The 19,499-nt window shown below is 35.3% G+C and overlaps 3 protein-coding genes across 4 annotated transcripts; 2 read left to right on the forward strand and 1 right to left on the reverse strand.

Annotated features, from left to right (window-relative positions):
- Nucleotides 1–88: 88 nt before the first annotated feature.
- On the forward strand, nucleotides 89–3,211 carry LOC105963925 (Pentatricopeptide repeat (PPR) superfamily protein). The gene is made up of 2 exons (XM_012988417.2): nucleotides 89–2,079; nucleotides 2,484–3,211. Exons 1-2 carry the CDS (start codon nucleotides 1,150–1,152, stop codon nucleotides 3,102–3,104), a joined length of 1,551 nt encoding a protein of 516 aa, XP_012843871.2. The 5' UTR covers nucleotides 89–1,149; the 3' UTR covers nucleotides 3,105–3,211.
- A 1,566-nt stretch (nucleotides 3,212–4,777) lies between these two features.
- LOC105963927 (dof zinc finger protein DOF2.5) lies at nucleotides 4,778–6,712 on the forward strand. Of its 2 annotated transcripts, none has more exons than XM_088814819.1 (2): nucleotides 4,778–5,032; nucleotides 5,500–6,712. In XM_088814819.1, the coding sequence occupies exons 1-2, from the start codon at nucleotides 5,000–5,002 to the stop codon at nucleotides 6,418–6,420; spliced, it is 954 nt and encodes a 317-aa protein (XP_088670945.1). In that variant the 5' UTR covers nucleotides 4,778–4,999; the 3' UTR covers nucleotides 6,421–6,712. The 2 variants fall into 2 exon arrangements, with proteins under 2 accessions (XP_088670945.1, XP_088670944.1); XM_088814818.1 differs by having other exon boundaries at nucleotides 4,849–5,047.
- A 6,164-nt stretch (nucleotides 6,713–12,876) lies between these two features.
- On the reverse strand, nucleotides 12,877–17,098 carry LOC105963929 (ORMDL family protein). Its single transcript, XM_012988423.2, has 3 exons — nucleotides 16,532–17,098; nucleotides 14,160–14,308; nucleotides 12,877–13,279 (listed from the first exon to the last, which is right to left on the reverse strand). The coding sequence occupies exons 1-3, from the start codon at nucleotides 16,715–16,717 to the stop codon at nucleotides 13,141–13,143; spliced, it is 474 nt and encodes a 157-aa protein (XP_012843877.1). The 5' UTR covers nucleotides 16,718–17,098; the 3' UTR covers nucleotides 12,877–13,140.
- Nucleotides 17,099–19,499: the final 2,401 nt, after the last annotated feature.

The following is a 19,499-nucleotide window of genomic DNA, read 5'->3' on the forward strand; positions in this document are numbered from 1 at the left end:
AATAATCCCATTCACAAACAAAAACCGGCCGTTACAAGGCAAAACATGATTATTATAAGCCCATAAAATTGCCATAGGTTGTTCCAACATCAAGAAAAATCCGTCCACTTTGTGAATCTTTCTTCTTGATGTAATTGTCTTCCCACCCCCCTCCTAATTCAGCTTCATTTTTATCTAATTTCCATATAATCCATATCCTCTCTCTGTGTGTCTATCGAAAATGGCACCAAATGAAGTGGCGGAGAACAGCTGCGGCGGATTCATAAAGTGCGAGAAGCTGGACAGAGTGGCGAGCTGGGTGGGGACGAGCGTGGCGACGGCATTCTTCGCGTCCTTGGAGAGGTGCTCATGTATTAACATCTCCACCACCGATTCCGACGTCGACGAAGAGGCCAATGATCGCCCCCTTATGCTCACCAAATTCCCTTCTTTTGCCTCCTCCTACCACCCTTCCACCCCCACCGCCGCTAAACTCCCAAGTCCCACCGTTTCTACGCCTATTTGACCTCAATATACATGCATACATATATATATATATATGGAAATGTCTCTCCTATGATATTTATGTTTGTTTATTTATTTATTAAAATCATTGAGTCTGTATATTCTTTTCTTTCCATTTTTCTTTTATTTCTAGAAGCTTGAGAGCCATTGTGATTTGTGAAGCATTTGATTTCAGCTATATTTTCCCCCTTCTTCTTTCTTTCATTTTCCTTTATATTGAATTGATGAAGAGGGGAATCTGGGAGAAAGTTTCTCTCTGTATTCTGGATTCATGAATACTCTCTCTATTTTGTTTATTGTTAATTTTAGCAATTATTTGTGTATAATTTTCCATTGAAAAAAGTAATTGTTCTTTAGATCTACGTCCAACAAAAATATTATATTTTATTCAAGTTATTTAAAAAAAAAAGTTATGTTATGTTTTTTTCCCGGTAAATACATGCATAAATATATAATATTTTAGTTTTAAAAGAGGAGGGAAAAAATGGTCTATATTAACTTGTGTTACAAATTAACTTCACAAAATTCAGCCCCAAAAGTCAAACCTGTGACAATATCTAATTATCTATCGTACACTTTAACACTGTAAATGTTCTTCGTCCATCTTGTTACTGCAGAAGAATCGCTCAACTTTGGATCTTTCGCATGAACCATCTGAAACAAATACACGCCCACGCACTAAGAAATGGCACAGACTTCACCAATCACCTGATCACCAAGCTACTGGAAATCCCCAACATAAACTACGCCCACAAACTGCTCGACAAAACGCCTGACCCAACTCTCTTCCTCTACAGCAAACTCATCAAAGCCTATTCTTCTCATGGCCCTCATTTCCAGTGCTTCTCTCTTTACTCCCAAATTCTTCACCTCTCCTTCTCCCCTAATCCCAATTGCTTCACCTTCCTCTTCTCTGCTTGTGCTAAACTATCCAATCCCTCACAAGGCCAAATGCTCCATGCCCATTTTATCAAATTCGGACTTGATTATGATGTTTACGCATTAACTACGTTGGTTGACATGTATGCTAAAATGGGACTATTGCGTTTCTCGAGAAAAATATTTGACGAGATGAATGACAAAGATGCCCCCACTTGGAATTCTTTAATCGCGGGGTATGCAAGAAACGGGGATATGAGTGAAGCGTTGCGTTTATTCTCGAACATGCCTTCGAGAAATGTGATTTCTTGGACTGCTATAATATCAGGGTTTTCGCAGAATGGGAAATACAAAGAGGCTTTGGAGATGTATTTGGCGATGGAGAGAGATGGAAAAGTTAAGCCTAACCACGTGACGTTAGCTAGTGTTCTTCCAGCTTGTGCGAATCTTGGTGCTTTGGAGGTTGGGCAGAGGATTGAAGCTTATGCTCGAGCCAATGGCTATTTCAAGAATGCGTTTGTGTGCAATGCGGTTCTTGAGCTTTATGCAAGATGTGGTGTGATTGAGAAGGCAATGCAGGTGTTCGATGAAATCGGTAGTGGGAATAGAAATTTGTGTTCTTGGAATACGCTAATCATGGGCTTGGCGGTCCATGGTAGATGTGATGGAGCTCTCGAGATATTCAACCAAATGCTGGTAACTTTTTCAATACTCGTGATTAGGGGTGTAAATTGGAACTGAAATTCCGAGTTCGATTTTTTCATCTTTTTTTTGGGACGCAATTGGAATAACATATTTGATTCCAATTTCCGATCCGATTATGATTTCTGAAAATATTTCCAAAAATTTCGATTATTTCTCGAAAGTTACACTTAAAATATGAATATTGTTATGTATTTTGTATTATATGTGGCTAAAAAATGGAGCTTCCGAATTCTGCCGATTCCGACCCGGAAATTTCCGAGTTTGGAACAACTGTTTTCATTCCAATTTCCGAAATTCCGATTTCCTATTTTTTCAATTTTTTTCATAATTCAATTGATACTATATAATTTTGAAGCCCAAATTTACCATTTTTTGTTTTTTTGTGGGTAATGTAGACGAAAGGAGTAACACCAGATGATGTCACCTTTGTGGGGGCGATTCTTGCATGCACGCATGGAGGCATGGTCAACAAAGGCCGAGAAATCTTCGATTCTATGGAGAAAAGATTTTCGATTACTCCAAAGATCGAACACTACGGATGCATGGTTGATCTTTTAGGGCGTGCTGGATTATTACAAGAAGCTTATAAACTTATAAAAGCCATGCCTATGAAACCTGATTCGGTTGTGTGGGGAACTTTGCTAGGGGCATGTAGTTTTCATGGTAACGTGGAATTGGGCGAGAAAGCTGCAGAGTCGCTCTTTGTGTTGGAGCCGTTAAATCCAGGTAATTATGTAATTTTGTCAAATATTTACGCACGAGCTGGCAGATGGAACGGAGTTGCTAAGCTAAGGAAATTGATGAAAGGGTCAAATGTAGTTAAAGGAGCAGGGCATAGTTTTATCGAAGAAGGAGGGGTGATACATAAGTTTATTGTCGAAGATAAGAGCCATGAAAGGTGTGACGATATTTTCACAGCGTTGGATTGTGTTACAGCTGAAATGAAATTTGACGGAAATGCGATTGGTTTCGATTCGATCGTTGACGAAATCAGATTTTCGGAACCATATTCTTGATTGTATTAATTAACATCCAAATCATCAAAATGCAGCTGATTCTGTTTTTTTTCCTTTGATCATCAGTACTATTGAATTCTGGTATAGCCTTTGATTCTTGATTCCAATTTAATTCTTGTTTCAATCTTCAAAAATAAAAAAATCAATAATTTACCCATTTTTTAATATACTATTCAGACAAAGATGGAAGTTGATTGGGATTTAATTAAACTGTCGGAAATTTTAGAAAGTGGGATGCGTTCACATTTGAATACAGTACAGCGTCAAAATTCTGCCATTGCAATTTGCACTGCGCACTACTTTTTGTCTGCCTTTTTTCATTTCTTCTTTACGTACTTAATTATTACTATTATTAATTTTCCCTTTTTTGCAATTATCAAGTTTCAACAAACTTTAATTGGGTCAAAACATGTCAAATTTGAATAGTTTGATTTTTTTAATTATTTTCTTAGTAACTGAGATTTATTTCTATTGACGAAAGAATAAAAACTTTATCAAACTAATATTCCTGTAAATGGTCGTTACATGGAAGTTGCACGCATGCAGAAAACATTTTAAACAAACAATAAATAATAAAAAAACATATAATTAAAAATGGATAGCAAAATTAAATGCTTTGGTTTGGTAACTGGTAAGCAAATCTCTACTCTCTTTCTTGGACACATCCTCAGTAGTTGAAGAATGTTTTATCAGTTGGGAAAAAAAGTGCAAATTGACAAAAAAAAAAAAACATTTGAAACTGTTCATATAGTACAATAATTTATTTCTTTCAAATTTCATTTAGTTTTATCGTATTTTTTTTTTCTCCCTAAAATCCATGCATGAGCCGTAAACAACGGCAGTTAATTTGAAATAAATCGAGTATCGGACCAATTAATGGAAATTAAAGAAAGAAACTAATAAAATGAATTGATCAAGAAGGCCAGAAAGCTAGGCTTCATGCATGTAACAATAACATATTTTTTTCTTTCTTTTTTTCATTTAGTGACTTTTTTCCTCTTAAAGAAAAGGGATTGCTTGCTAATGATGATGATGGTTTTGAACATGCAAACATAACATCCCTTTAGAACCATAAAAAGATAAACTATCCATCAATAAAGCATAAAGAAATATGGTCTATATATATATATATATATATATATATGGATTGTGTGTGTGTTTATATAATGATCATCATAGCTTTTATTTGAAATTTCAAATCTACTAATTAAGACACAAACCCCCTTTTTCCTCCTAAACTCACTCCAATTAAATCCAAATACTTCAAGAAAAGAATACACTAATTAAATAAACATACATACACAATCCCTATGACATTAAATAAATAATATAATAGAGAACAAAATTGACCAAAGCATAATCTAAGTATATATAGCAGTAATAATTAATTGGCAATGGTATAAATAAATATAGATAAAAAATAAGAAAAGTCCATAGTGGGAATGACAAATTAAAGGTGAAGACATCAAGTATGAGAAATTCCTCCATTTCCAACAGTCAGAAAAGCATAAAACCCACCATACACGATACATTCACAATACCACTCACCATATAATTATATCATTAAAAAAATACTATATATGAATATTGATAAAAGATCACATCATAAATATAAATATATAATAATAAAACCCAAAAAAGAATATATATATAATAATTGGAACAGTCAAAACAAAGAATTCCGGCAATGTGCCCTTTTTCCTCCCATCATCCATAAAGTGAAATAGCCAACTCAAAAGAAGCCAAACACACAAACAACAACTCTAAAAACATTCTTTCTTTTCCATCGAAGAAGACAATTAATTACCTTCTTCAGACAATCACTTTTTTTGTAATAAGCCCTTTTCTTTGTCTTAGCTTATAAGCTTCTTCTGAAACAAAAAACATTCATCCATATGGATAGTGCTCATCATCTTCAATGGACTCAGGTGCAAACTCATCATGTAATTATTTCTTTTTTTTTTCTGGTTATTAATCAAGAACTAGCTAGGGCAGATCTATTCTTTTTGTATTAATTTTTAATGAATATTACAGTTGCATATATTTCATGTATTTTAATGATCTTCTGCCTCTTGTTCTCTTGTCCATTTTTCTCTTCTCTTGAGATTAATTAGGTTTAAAGTACAGTTCTTAATTAGTTTATTACTATAACATGGAAGTATGTACTTTTTTTTTTTTATCTTTCCCTTTTTTGCATGTTTGTTGTAAATGTTATGAAGGATATATTGGATCAGAAAAAAGGTATTATTATTAATTATTTTATTTTATTTATTTTTCTAGATGTTAGCTACTACTACTATTTATATTAGTTCCATCAATCCCAAAATATGTAGCTGAAAACTAAAATATAATCAACCCTTTTTATAAAATCTCAAATGAATAAATTAATTTTCAGGAATTTGGAGTGGCGAAATCCATGGGAGAAGGCGGCGGTTCGGGTGCATGCACAATGGCACGGCCGCCGCAAGTAGTGGAGAGAAAATTAGTGAGACCACAAAAGGACCAAGTGACAAACTGTCCTAGGTGTCAATCAACAAACACCAAGTTTTGCTACTACAACAACTACAGCCTCACTCAGCCTAGATACTTCTGCAAGACTTGCCGACGCTATTGGACCGAAGGCGGAACCCTACGGAACGTCCCGGTTGGCGGCGGTTCAAGAAAGAACAAGAAACCTAGTAGTACTACATCTTCTTGTAATAACAACTCACCTTCTTCTTCGTCAATGGCGACGATGCCACCACAATTAAGAATCCCTGATTTGAACCCTCCAAGCAACATTTCCCTTTTTTCTTCCCAAAACCCTAAAATCCATGATCATGATCAAGGGCATGATCTCAATCTTGGTTATAACCAACAAGACTACCATCTTCATGGGAATAATAATAATAATAATATTTCTCAGTTTCTTGATTTTCCCAAGATTGATTCTTCTTCATCTTCATCAGCCCTAAATTTTCTGAGGAGTGGAATTAATAATAATGGAGTTAGGGGATTTAATTCATTCATCCCTATGGCTCCGGGTACTCTAGAAGCCAATTCCCTTTTTGCATCGTCCGGTTTTCCGTTTCAAGAATGCAAGCAGCAGTCGTCGCTTGCCTTTTCCAACCTATACGGAAACCCTAATAATCAAGATCAGACGGCGCAGGAAAATATTAATGGAAGCCTAATGTTTACATTGGGATCGACAACTATTAAGCAGCATTCAAGCAGTACAAGTACTGAAGCAGATCATGATCAAGAAAAGGGACATGATCAGATTAATAATCCAAATGGATTTTGGAATGGAATGTTGGGTGGAGGAGGCTCTTGGTAACGACGACGGAATTTCGAAGAGCGCGAGAAAATATATTATAAGATGCAATATTAATACTTTTTCTTCATCCTCCTTTTATTTTTTTTAAAGTTTGGTCTTTTGGTTTTTTTCTGTGGTTTGGTTGGAGTTGTTGTTGATTAAGAACTAACAGGCATACTGCATAGAGTGTTATGTATATCTTAGTTTCTTCACTTTAATTACTTTTTTGAATTCTTGTAGTGTTTGTTATAATTAACAAAAAAAGATGTTTTGTATGTGTGTGGTAAATGGTAAATTTGTGGATTTTATACAACTCCGTACTTGTCATTGATGAAATTTTTTGTGCTTTGTATTCATCGAAAAGTTTAAATTATGAGAAAGAGGAGACAAACTGATTAATTAATTAATTACCTCTACATCTATAATTGATTTAGTATTTCCGTAATCTAAATTTGGGCTATAAATTAATATGTTTAATTGCCGGCGAGCTACAGAAAAAGGAAAAAAAGAATATGCAAAAATAAACATAAGCAGCAGAAAGTAACTGCTTTTGGGGATTGCTCCCCATTAGTGCACGCATATATATGAAAAAACAAGAGAAGAAAAGAAAAGGACTGACCTAGATAAATAAAAAGTCTTTAATTTAATTTAAGCTGCATTTTTATATATTGACTGAGATTCTTCCAGCTAAGAAAGCACTTCCATGCAAGAGTCATAAATGGCTTCCAACAAAGAGTAATTAATTAATTAATCAATTAACATATATATATATATATATTAATATATATATGATGGCCACACACAGATGTATGTGTGAGTTTGAATTCTTAATACAGTGCATCTTAAGTAGATTTAACACTAATTAAATAAGTAGACTTGATAAATATCAGCTGAAAGCAGATACATAGCATAGTATAGTGTAATTATTAATGTAAAAAGGCAAATTAATTTTACCTGCCTCAACCAAAAACCTCACCTAATCAAAATTTCCTAATTAATTAACATATATATATGAATTAATATAGCCATGAGTACCAATCATACCACAGGTTTTAGTACTGTTCACACCACAAACAAAAGTCTGACAAAAACTATACCAATTTGGAGTATTTGAGGGTCCCTCACAAAATAAAAATAAAAAAATTAAAATGCTAAGCAAGTGTGCCTCCACGAATAATCATCGAGACGATACCCATTATATTGTTCCTTTTATTTCAATCTTTTTCTGTCACGAAATCTATAATATGGTATCATACACCGGGGCAATTTTTTTTTTGGGGTTGTTTTGGGGGGGAGTTTTTAAAATGGGGCTGTTTTGGGGGTAGTAATTAAATTGGGGTTGGCCGCCACCGGGAATGGCGGCATCAGCCGGAGACGCCACCGCCAGTGGCGGCACCGGCTGGAGACGCCGCCACCGGTGGCGTCTTCAACTTTTTAAATTATTATTTTAATATTTTTTAATATTTTAATATTTTAATATTTTTTAATATTTTATTATTTAATATTTTATTATTTTTTTATATTTTTTAATATTTTAATATTTTCTGTTTTTTTTAATATTTTCTGTTTTTTTTAATATTTTCTGATTTTAAATTTTTTTTTACAAATAAAACAATTCTTACTACATTTTATTAAATTTATTACATTTTATCAATTAGATTTATTATATTTTTATCAATTAGTGTTAAATTAATCAGTGCATATATTTATCTAATCAACACAATAAAATATGTAGACAAAAACAAAAGGAGTTCTAGAAAATAAAAGAGTTATATAAAATAAATAGGTCAAATAAAAGAGTTATACAAAATAAATAGGTCCAAAATGAGAAAAAAGACAAAATGAGTACAAGAAAATAAAATTGGCACTATGAAGTCAGTGCCTATGTGAACCAGTGCCACATGCAGGTGCCCGTCTAGTCCTACGGGGCCTACCATCTCGACGAATGTCAGGATCTGCCGGTACATCATCAACTAACTGGGTGTCATCTGGTGGATATGGAACAGGGGAAACATTATACTGTGGTCGGATCCGCTCTTGGGGACTTGAGTATCCCAAATTGAGCTCCAAATGTGGACCCCATGAAGAGAACCGGGTATCAATAGCAGGAGGATGTGGGGTAGCTAGAGAATCGGACCATGGCATATGTGGAACGTAATCATTCGTAGATGGACCAACTAAATCTGTAAATATGGGTACCTGAGATGTAGACGCACCGAACATATCCATAAATCCCTGTGTAGTAGATAAATCGTCCATACCTCCGTGCACAGGAACATCTGCATAAAAGGGTGTATGGGAAGCAAATGGACCGGCAACATCTCCAGATGGAGGTACCCGAGATGTAGATGCATAATAGTTCCCCTCTCTCGTCTGTCTTACGTCATCCTCCAATTCAGTAGCTCTTTCGCTGGCGCTGGACCTTCTTCTGGTACGTCTATCTCGATGCGGAGAAGGTATAGGAGGTATGGCAGGTATCGGAGGTAAGCTGGACGAAGCACCATCTCTACGTAGAAGTTGAGTCCCAGCTGTATACATCCGTGTAGCGTTGTCCTGAAACAGATCATATATCTGATCGTCATCTCGAGAAACTGCCCTAGCAGCAAGACTCATGGATATAAGCTGATTACCCTGAAATAAAAAGGCATTACAAGTTTAAGAACTTAAGAAACTGAAAAAACAAATTGAAAAACATCGAAAGTAATGGTTGTTTTGAGAAAAATACTAACCACAAGATCCAGTAAAATCGGGTCTCCGACCTGAAAACCGATATCATCAAGATTGTCAATCGGTGATATCAAACGACGTGTGTGCCTCTCATACCACTCGTAGTATCCTGGATCTGTCTGAAGTCCCCTAAACTCAATAAATGGATAGTCAACGGGAGAATCAAGTCGGCGATGCCATCTATCAACATAGATACCGTGAAAACGAGCCCAATCTCTACCCCCTGCACCTCGACGATCATAAGAATGCAACTTAATCTCAATATCGTGATCAGTAGGATGTGGTGGTATATGCTGTACCCTCCCAAACTGACGTAGCACCCTATATGGACGATGCATCTCAACTCTCTCGTAAAATATAAGGGGACAACTCGACAACCAAAGCTGTGGATGCACTATCTCAGGATACTGAAGTAAAGCGCCAAACTCAGGATCTAGTTCACTATAAGGCATCCATGTAAACTAGAAAGAAAAAATATTTTTTAATATATTGTTAAATAGACCAGAAACATTAACGTAATTGTTGTTAACTTATAAATAACCTGATCCCAGAGCATCCGATCGAGCGTCGTACGATAAACACGTATATTGTTTCGCGAGGACCGAGTGTGACTAGCAGGTCTGATCCAACTGTAATATCATATGAAAATTTGCTAAGTCAATATATTAACCTTCATATAAATAAATTATTAGTACTAAGATGTTTACCGTGCACCGTAAGGAGGGTGGGGATATGCAAGCCGACGGGGATCATCTTGTACTACTGGTAGTATTGCTGGAGCGAGTAAAGGGATCCTCGACCATGCCCAACACTAATTATTAAACATAAAAAAATATAAAAAACCGCAAGTATAATAAACTACTAATTTGAATTTTAAAAAGGTATCAAAAATCCTATTACCTAGTGGTAGCACTTGGTTATTGGCGTCCAAACAAACTGCAATTAGTAACTTGTGCTTGTACTTAGTGTACAGATGAGTTCCATCCACACTAATAACTTTTCGACAGAACATGAATCCATCCAAGCATGGCTTGAAGGCCCAAAAGAAGTACTTGATCATCTTCCGTGTTGGAATGTCTGTTGGTTTGAAAACCCACTCAATTGCCGTACCCGGGTTCGTTCTATGAAGTGCCTTCATAAACTTGGGCAGTTTGTTCACTGAGGACTCCCAACTCCCGAACAAGTTATCTCTGCAACGCTTCAAACCATACCAAGCTTGCATCTTTGAAAGTTGAAATCCTAATTGAGACCTCACAATATTCTGTGCTTGTGATATTTTGCAAGCTGGATCATCTCGAACGGACTGAACCAATAAGGCAGCAATGTAGTTCCTGTCCAAGTTCTTGTGTTCATTCGACATTTCATCCATTATGCAGTTGTGGGGCCCACCATATCTCGTAATAAGGAAGAATCCTTTGCCCGATTTTTCAATTCCCCGTAACGACCATCTACAAGGCCTTTCAGGTGTGCTATGCTTGCACTTGACACTCCATTTATTAGGCTTACTTTCGACAACCGTGAATTCCCGTTTAGCAAATCGAATCGAATGGTCTCTCACCGCGGCGCAAAGGCGTTTTTTGTCCTCAAACACCATCCCAACCTCAAGAATACCCCGATCGCTATCGTAAAACTTATCATATCGGCCCCTTCCAACATCAACTGAATCTGCCGCCACTTCTGGAAACGTCATCGAGAAAAATGGGATTGACTCATACAACGTCGGTTGTTCCTCTGCTTCCGCCTCGTTGTGCTGCAACCACGTCTCCCGAACACCATCTTGTACGTCTTCATCTTCATTGTCGTCGTCTCCGTCATCGGATGGTTCGGAATTCACAGGACTGTTCGGCCCAAAGGAGTCACCTATAGGGTCTTCATCTTCGAAAATGCTCGGTCTCGCGGAACTCGACTCACCAACAAATCCCCCTAAATTACCATAGTTAATTGTATGGGAATCTCTGTGCACCTCTCTCGCTCCACTAGTCTCACAATAATTAGGGATGCTTTGTGTCGCCGCCAGAAAATCCGGAGTCACCTCCGGTTGTGAGAAATATGGTTCATTCAAATCAAATGCCTCTACGCTCACTTGTGGTGGGGCACTATCAATGTACTTCGGTTCAATCTCAACAAATACTTCGATTGCCTCATTCCCTTCGTCCGGATCAATATACATTTGTAAATCTTCATCTGTTGTCATCTCGGTAATCAGCTCCCTCATTCTTTCTCCATTATAAATGTAAGATTTGCAACACACTCTTAGCCCAAACTGATTAACATCGACATCTAGACGTTGATACAACTTTGACAGAAATTGTGCAAATGACAGGTCACGTTTAATTCGAAATGCTGTTTTGTGGGCAATACTATATTGCACTACCCAATCATCGGGAATTATGTGACCTCCAAAGTACACGTACACTTTGACATTAGTTTTAGCCGCCATCAATCTTCAAAAGATTAAGTAGATAATTAACTCATCAATCCAATCCAGATTAATTAATAATGAGGCATATTAATTAATCAATAATAATTTAACTAAGCACACCACAAAATTAATCAGTTAATTTAACTTAATTTCCCGATATTTTACAAAACAACACCATTTTAGCTACTGTTTTACAAAACAACACCAAAAACAAAAAAAATTGTCCATGCTTATAAAATATATATAGTACTAATACCTAATATAAAATAAATTAATTATTAATTAACTAACTAACTAACTACCCACATGCATCATAAAAATACTAATCACATGTATTTACAATAATTAATTAAAAAATTGGAACATAATAAAAAATTATAATAATAACTTTTTTTTTTAATTATTTACAATAATAATAAATATTACCTTGGTTCACCGGCGGAGCACCGGCGGAGCACCGGCGGCGGCGGAGACGACGGCGGGGAAGGCGACGGCGAGAAAGGCAGCGTCGGCGGGCAGCGGCGGCGGCCGGGCGGGGTCGGTGGTAATTATATTATATATTTTATTTGTAATTTGAAATATAAATTTGTTATTTTGTTTTTGAAAATTAAAGAAGAAGGAGGAAGCTGGAAGGAGGAGAGAAGAGAGCTGAGAGGAAGAAGAGAAAATGGGCAGGAGAGAGAAAGGAGACGCCGTTGTCGGTGGCGTCTCCTAAAGACGCCGTTGTCAACGGCGTCTCCTGGTCAAGCACGGCCTCCGAGGTTGCAGTCTTGATCTGGGCCGTCGGATTGAATTTTTCCAGTGTAATCTGGACCGTCCAATCTATTAAAATAATAAATTAATAAAATATTAAAATAATAAAATATTAAAATATATTAAAATATTAAAATATTAAAATATTAAAATATTAAATATTTAAAATTTAAAACCGGTAGAAGACGCCACCGGTGGCGGCGTCTCCAGCCGGTGCCGCCGTTGGCGGTGGCGTCTCCGGCTGATGCCGCCGTTCCCGGTGGCGGCCAACCCCAATTTAATTACTACTCCCAAAACAGCCCCATTTTAAAAACTCCCCCCCAAAACAACCCCAAAAAAAAAATTGCCCCATCATACACCCCACCCCCCACCCACAATCTTTTGGCCTTTTTTTTTACTAAATAATAACTAATAAATAAATAAATAAAAAATCCGTTCTTACATAAACCTAGGACTTGTCGAATGATTTAATGTTGAAAATCAAAACACCGTAATCACTCACGTCAAATACAAAACCCTGCAAACTAGATTCAAAAGTATTAATAGATTGAGATATATAGTGAAGGCAAGAACAATAATCTCCAAAAAAGTATATAAAAGATTTCTAAGGTACAAATACAACTCATTACATATACTGCTTCAGTTTGGAGGAGGCTCGTAAAAATAACTAAGCACGATATAGTACGTTTACCAGATGCACTCACGAGTTCCAGCTTCTATACACAGAAGAGGCATAAACCTTTTTTGTTTTTTGTTTTCCTTTTTTTACAGATGTAGTACGGATCGAAGTCTCATACTTAAATTAAAAGGGACGAACTGGTTTAATAGTTCTTCCAAATTCAGTACTCTCCGTTGATTCCAAAGATTCGGACCTTGTGCATATTTGGGAACTTAGCCACAACTAACACAAGCACTGCAAATGTGTTGAAGTACAGCAACGGGTATTGGTAGTCGGTTGTATGCGAGGCTATCAAGTAGCTGTCAACATCGAAAAATGGAAACTGATTTAGCAATATAACACGGAAAAAGATTCAAATGTGTATGATGATGCGCTTAAAGAAGAACAAGAACCATCAGCCATCAACGTAGACCTTGTAATAAACAAATAAACAAATAAAAACACTAGTTATTCTTCAAAACCAGATCAATTTAGATTCGGGATAGATTAGGCAATTTTCATAAAGGACCACGGCATTATTGAATAAATTATACATAGCAACTTGTAAACCATTTCCATACCCCATATATTTGAATCAATGCACTAAAGACCTTTCTAGCAATATCTGTTGGGTAGCCCCATCCAGCTTTAAAGTTTATACACCGTAGATAAATTGCCATATTCCCAGTATTCTTATTTATGTCTTCTAGCATCATTTTACTAGCTACAGTTTCTTTTAAGAATTGAGAAGCCATTCAACTAGAAAATAATCCGAGGTCGACTGAAATGTAATGTCCCCCTTGTCTCGTTAACACACAATTCATTGTTTTGTTTAGTAATACTTCAAAAATTCAATTCGGCAACCATTTATATCCAATTTATCAATGTGAACCAGCCAATGAAAAAAAATCCCGAGTCCTTGACACCTCTCATAAATTTCAGCCTTCTCGCTCGTTTAGAAATGCGTAGGAGTATGAGTATTAGATATGACACATTAAAGAGAAAATGGCACATTATAAAAGTAATAATTCGTCACACAAAATTTTGATTTTACCCTCATAGTACTGGTATAACGTTAAAGCAATAGCATGATGGAAAGCAGCACACGAGAGACAATAACTATATGGGGCATCATCCCAGGAATATTGGAGGAGATATAATAGCAAAAAATCTGCTTAAAATAATGTGTGGAGGACTTACAGAACCACAGGAACAACTGTCAGGAATTTTCTATTGCGAGTGAGCTGCTTTCCATTGTCCATCTGCTCCCACCATGTCAACCCATTATAGATTCCTTGATCTTCACCAAAAGGGGTTCCTTTTTTCCAATGGAAGAAGTGGTAAGTCACCTAAAAACAGAAGCATATCCAGTCATGTCGAAGAAAAACTTTGGACTGATCTGTTTATGATTTACATATCCAATGACCATGTGGATAAGAAAGCATGAAGCTTTTCATCCCATGAAAGAAGTACATCATGTAAGCAATTACAACTCAGAACAGGTGCAGGTGCATGAAACTTCAGCAATGAACTTAGGGCATGTGAAAATCACTCGATACAAAATTCGTAAATAAGCATTTCATAGAATAAAATACAGATAAGGGAAATCCAAGACCATGAAAGTAAGATAAGGAAGAACAGCACAAAAGGGGGGGGGGGGGGGGGGGGGGGGGGAAAGGATAGGAGACAAACAGATGGTCGAATAAACAGCACCATAACAACTAAGAATACCAACTATCATTTTATCACCATAGCCATTCAAACTCCTTAACATATTTTAAACAAAGTATTCAAAAATAATTACAGAACAAACACACGGAATTGGGTGGGTTATTCATGAATTATAGTTTTACGGGGAGAAGATGTTTCAATAGATTAACAAACAAACAATCTGAAATATAGCATAAAACTTTTAGCTACTACGCAATAAAACAGGGTATGTTAATAAATCTTAAGTGCTAGCACTAAAAGGAAGATAGCACCTATTGACAATATTACCTGTTACTTGATGAGTCAACAAAATGAATGCTAACAAGCTAGGTGTTTGACATTTTTTCTCCATCGAGCCCATTTATTACATTACAATCTACAACACGCAGAAGCAATAAGAACTACATGAATCAGAATGATTGTGAAAAGAATGATACTGAGTAATGAATGTTGCCCTGCCTACTAGGCAAGTGAGAAATGAAGTGTTCAATAAGACTAGGAAAGTACGAACGTATCCATTGATCCTGCTTCCAGTAAATGCAACACAGGGAGGATAATTTAGTAATCACATGAACAAAATTCAATATATACCAGACACCACAAACACAGTCCGACATCAAAATGCTAAACAATTCCTTATGATATACACACATCGATCTCTCAGTTTTCCATGAAAAGGGTGTGTTATTGCTAGTGGATCGACAGAGGCGCCCGGGCAAATATTAGATTGATGCAAGGTGTGTGGTACGCCGAGATAATTTTTCATACAATTTGGTGATTAATTCTACGTTTGTGAACTATTAATATACATGGTGGAGTATAATAATTATCTATGTCGTGAATTATGACTATCTGTGAAGGGGATCGTAACCAATGAACCGTATCGGAGACGAAAGTCTTCTGTAGTGGAGGTGGAGATTTGTTAGGATAAGCTCTCTGCAAAAAAAGTAATCATATAGATAATTTTTGTTTTGATATGAAGCACACTTTGACCAGCATCCTCATTCAAAGATGGCAAAATCGGACAAAAGTGTGCTGCCAAACTTGCAACCAAAGCTACCAAACTTGACCGAAAGAAGCTTAGTCGCAGTGGTAATAATGTTCTTCCCTTTCTAATGTCTATTGTTGCTTCTGTAAACTAAGGGTTCGAGAATGAGCATAATTATATATGAAATCAATGAGAAGTGTAGTCCTAAGAAATGTGTTACGACAGGTATTAGACTCCTCTAATGAGTGCATTTGTAAACTAAGGGAATATAGTGATTTCTTAGGATGTTGTATCCAATTTCTTGAGAGAAAATTGAGTGAGCAATTCTTAGACATCATTGGTTGTTGAAAATGAATATATGTGGTTGCAATAAAACGAGTTTCTCTGATTTGGAGTTTTCCACTTAAAACTTGTGTAGATTTCTCTCTTGTTTGATATTTCTAGAGATAACGATCACATGATGGAAAATTTTGAGTCTCCAATGATCTGAATTTTCGCAATAATTTGAAAAGCACTGAAAATGGTCCAACACAGGCTATACAAATTAGAGACATCACGAGTGGGCAACAAATATTCAGAACAATACACTGTCAACAATCCAACAATAATCAAATAAAAAGAAGAAAAATGGCTATGGATGAACCCACAAGCTGAAATTTAGGCCAAGAGTGATAATTAAAAGCTCATTTGAGCTGCCTTATAACATACTAGATCAAACTAACCATTGCAGAAGCTAAGAATTAAACATAAACCAATCCAATCCCAGGGTTCATAATTCAATTTCAACAGAGTCAAAACAAAATCTCCGAAAAAAATAACAAATAAAATCGGTAATAATGAAAACACAGAGAGATGAGGGATGAGGGATGAATACCAGGAAATGAGAGAGATTGACGATTGTCCAGGCCATGCCGGGGGTACAATTGGTAACGGAAAGAACGATGAGCCAGGCGAAGAAGAGAATCAATATATACGTAGTCCAAACCCCAGGATAGGTGAACCACTCGGTGTTCCGGTTTAGATCTGCCGGCGGCACCATTTTCACGTACAGCTTCCCCATCGTTTCCAAATCCGATTTTGATCCGATTACGAAATAACGAATCCTTCAGATTCAGATTCTGGTCCTGATCGACTCCAGAAAGCTCGATTTTTCAGAGTGTGATCGAAAATTCGAAATAGGAGGAGTAGCGTGTTCGAGGCTCAAAAAGGCTTTGTGGCGTGTTTGTTTGTTTGTTAATTTTTTTTTTTTTTTTTTGGTTTTCTGTCGCGGTTTTGTAGATAGATAAAACCGTCTATTCTCTTATTAATTAATTGGAAATATTACTCCACATAAGAGGATAAGAATGAAACCCCCTGCATTTCTTTTACTCTCTAACATTTCAGCCCAACCTGACAATATTGCAATCACAATTTTCGGACTCCAATTTTGAATATGATGATTGATTGGTTAACTAAACATTGACCTTTATTTTTACTCAAATTTTCATTTAGTTTCTATGCTAAGATGAGATGAATTAATTACATAACTTTGACACATAATATCTATGATTTGTTCGATCCTACACTCGGTGATAAACACCGGGTAGGTCTTCTGCTGCCACGTGCCTTTTTTTTTATATTTTATAATAGATCCCCCGCTAGGGTTTACCTTTAGGAGTTTTAGAAAAAAAAAAAAAAAAAAACGTGGCAGTAGAAGACCTACCCGGTGTTTATGACCATGTGTAGGGTCGAAGGAACCTAATATCTATATTATAATTCAAGAACTTGGGGCGTAAACAGTGCGAATTGGCTCGTTTTTTTTTTTACTAAAACCGAACATATTCGGTTTTTAAAAGATAAATAATTAAATAGTTCACTTTTACTATGGCTCGTTTTGTTTCGATTTATATTCGGCTCAAACTCGATGATTTTGATCGGGTTCGTTTTTCATTTCGGTTTGGTTTTAGAACCCAAAAAAAAATTAATTGTAGGGTTTATGAGCCCATATGTATTTTAATACTCAATATTTTATTAAAAAGAACAGCCCAACATTGCACATACCCCCAGTCCGTTAATAAGGTGAACTGATATTGGGCTTAATCGTTCATTTATCACGTTCCACTTTCTAGGCCCAAACAAATTTGAAATATTATAGGGTTAATTACAACCACCTCCCTGAGGTAAACTGTAATTACAAAAAAACCCATTTTGTTTGAAAAATTACTGAAATTTGTAAATTTCTTACTTTCACTACAAAAGGGTACTGTTAACTTCAGATATTTACAAATTTCAAGGGGATGGATATAATTATTGGAAAATGATGGTTTTTTTTAAATAGATCTTACTTCAGGGGTTGTTGTAATTTATCCTAACTTATAATTACGACATTGCATCATAATAAAATAATAATTATATTTTGTTTATATATAATATAATAATAAATCGTGCATGGAAGAAGAACTAACACTTCCAAACACTTGGTAGTCAGTACTAGTACGAAATTCAGGTCTTTGATTTTGACTAGAGGTGGACTCGACATTTGGCTAACAAAATAAAAAATGATTCAAGTGATCATATATAGTCATTTTAGACCAATTAAAAAATAATAATAAATAGATTTGAAGGCCTGAAATTATAAAAATAAATTTGGCAGCCGCATAGAAGAAGTCAACATCAATATAAAGAACTGGATATTTAATTTTGACCACAGCCAAAAATGGATTGATCTGTCAAACTCCTGATGTTGTTATAGTACAAATGATGATTAAGTACAAGGTAGGTACGCCTGTGATCAGCAAATTAGGCGCAAATCACACTAATTAATGACTTAACTCACTAACTAAATACACTTGTCAATCATGTTGAATAACTCAAGATTAAGTATACTAACGTTACAATTAGAAGATAAACTATATTATAATTACTCTGCCTAATTGTTTAAAAACTCGGTTATTTTTTTAAAATAATTAAGGAACAGAAACTATAATCTTTAAAAAAAAAAAAATTCTATTTCTTAAATAGGGTGTCGGTTATATATAAATATATGAGCCAACTCAATATATTGTTTTCTTTATAGATATCAAAGATGGAGATCTGGTTAGATTTGAATGAGTTTTTAATTTATATATGATTGCACTTATAAAACTATTAGGTTATATATAACACGTACGTTATGCTTTGTTCGAGCACGCACAAAACCTAATTAATAATTAATAAATGTTTTAACTTTTAACATTAATTAATCTACAACTCATTTGTTTTGGAACCAAATGATAAACTGATATGAATGAGTAATGATATTGATCAAAATGAACTCGTGGCATTTGTGAATTTATATAATTATATATATATGTATGTATGTATGTATAGAATATATTATCTATATATATATTGTGAATATCTATCACTATGTAAATATAGGTAGTGTGATCTCTACGTGTAATGTACTACACGTCATGCAGCACTGTTTTGAACCGGGCCTTCTCATCGAGCCACATATATATATATATATATATATATATATATATATATATATATATATATATATATATATATATATATATATATATATATATATATATATATATAAAGTCGATCACTTATGTAATTATGAAAATTGAAATGCACCGCAGCCATGTTTTTGTATATACTCTTCTTTAAAATATATTCTGCATCAATATTTTATACATGCACAAACTATTCTTTATTAATTAATTACATGCAGCAGCCAGCAAATGTTAATGAAAAAAATAATATTAGTAAATTTTGGTCGGTAAGTTTTCTATAAAGAGAAATGAAAGTTGAAATATCATCATAATATATAAGTAAACTAGCTTTTATAAGTGGTTCATTTTTAACTCTGC

This window comes from Erythranthe guttata, chromosome 2 (genome assembly GCF_056151865.1).
Source record: "Erythranthe guttata isolate IM_541 chromosome 2, IM_541, whole genome shotgun sequence".
NCBI lineage: Eukaryota > Viridiplantae > Streptophyta > Magnoliopsida > Lamiales > Phrymaceae > Erythranthe > Erythranthe guttata.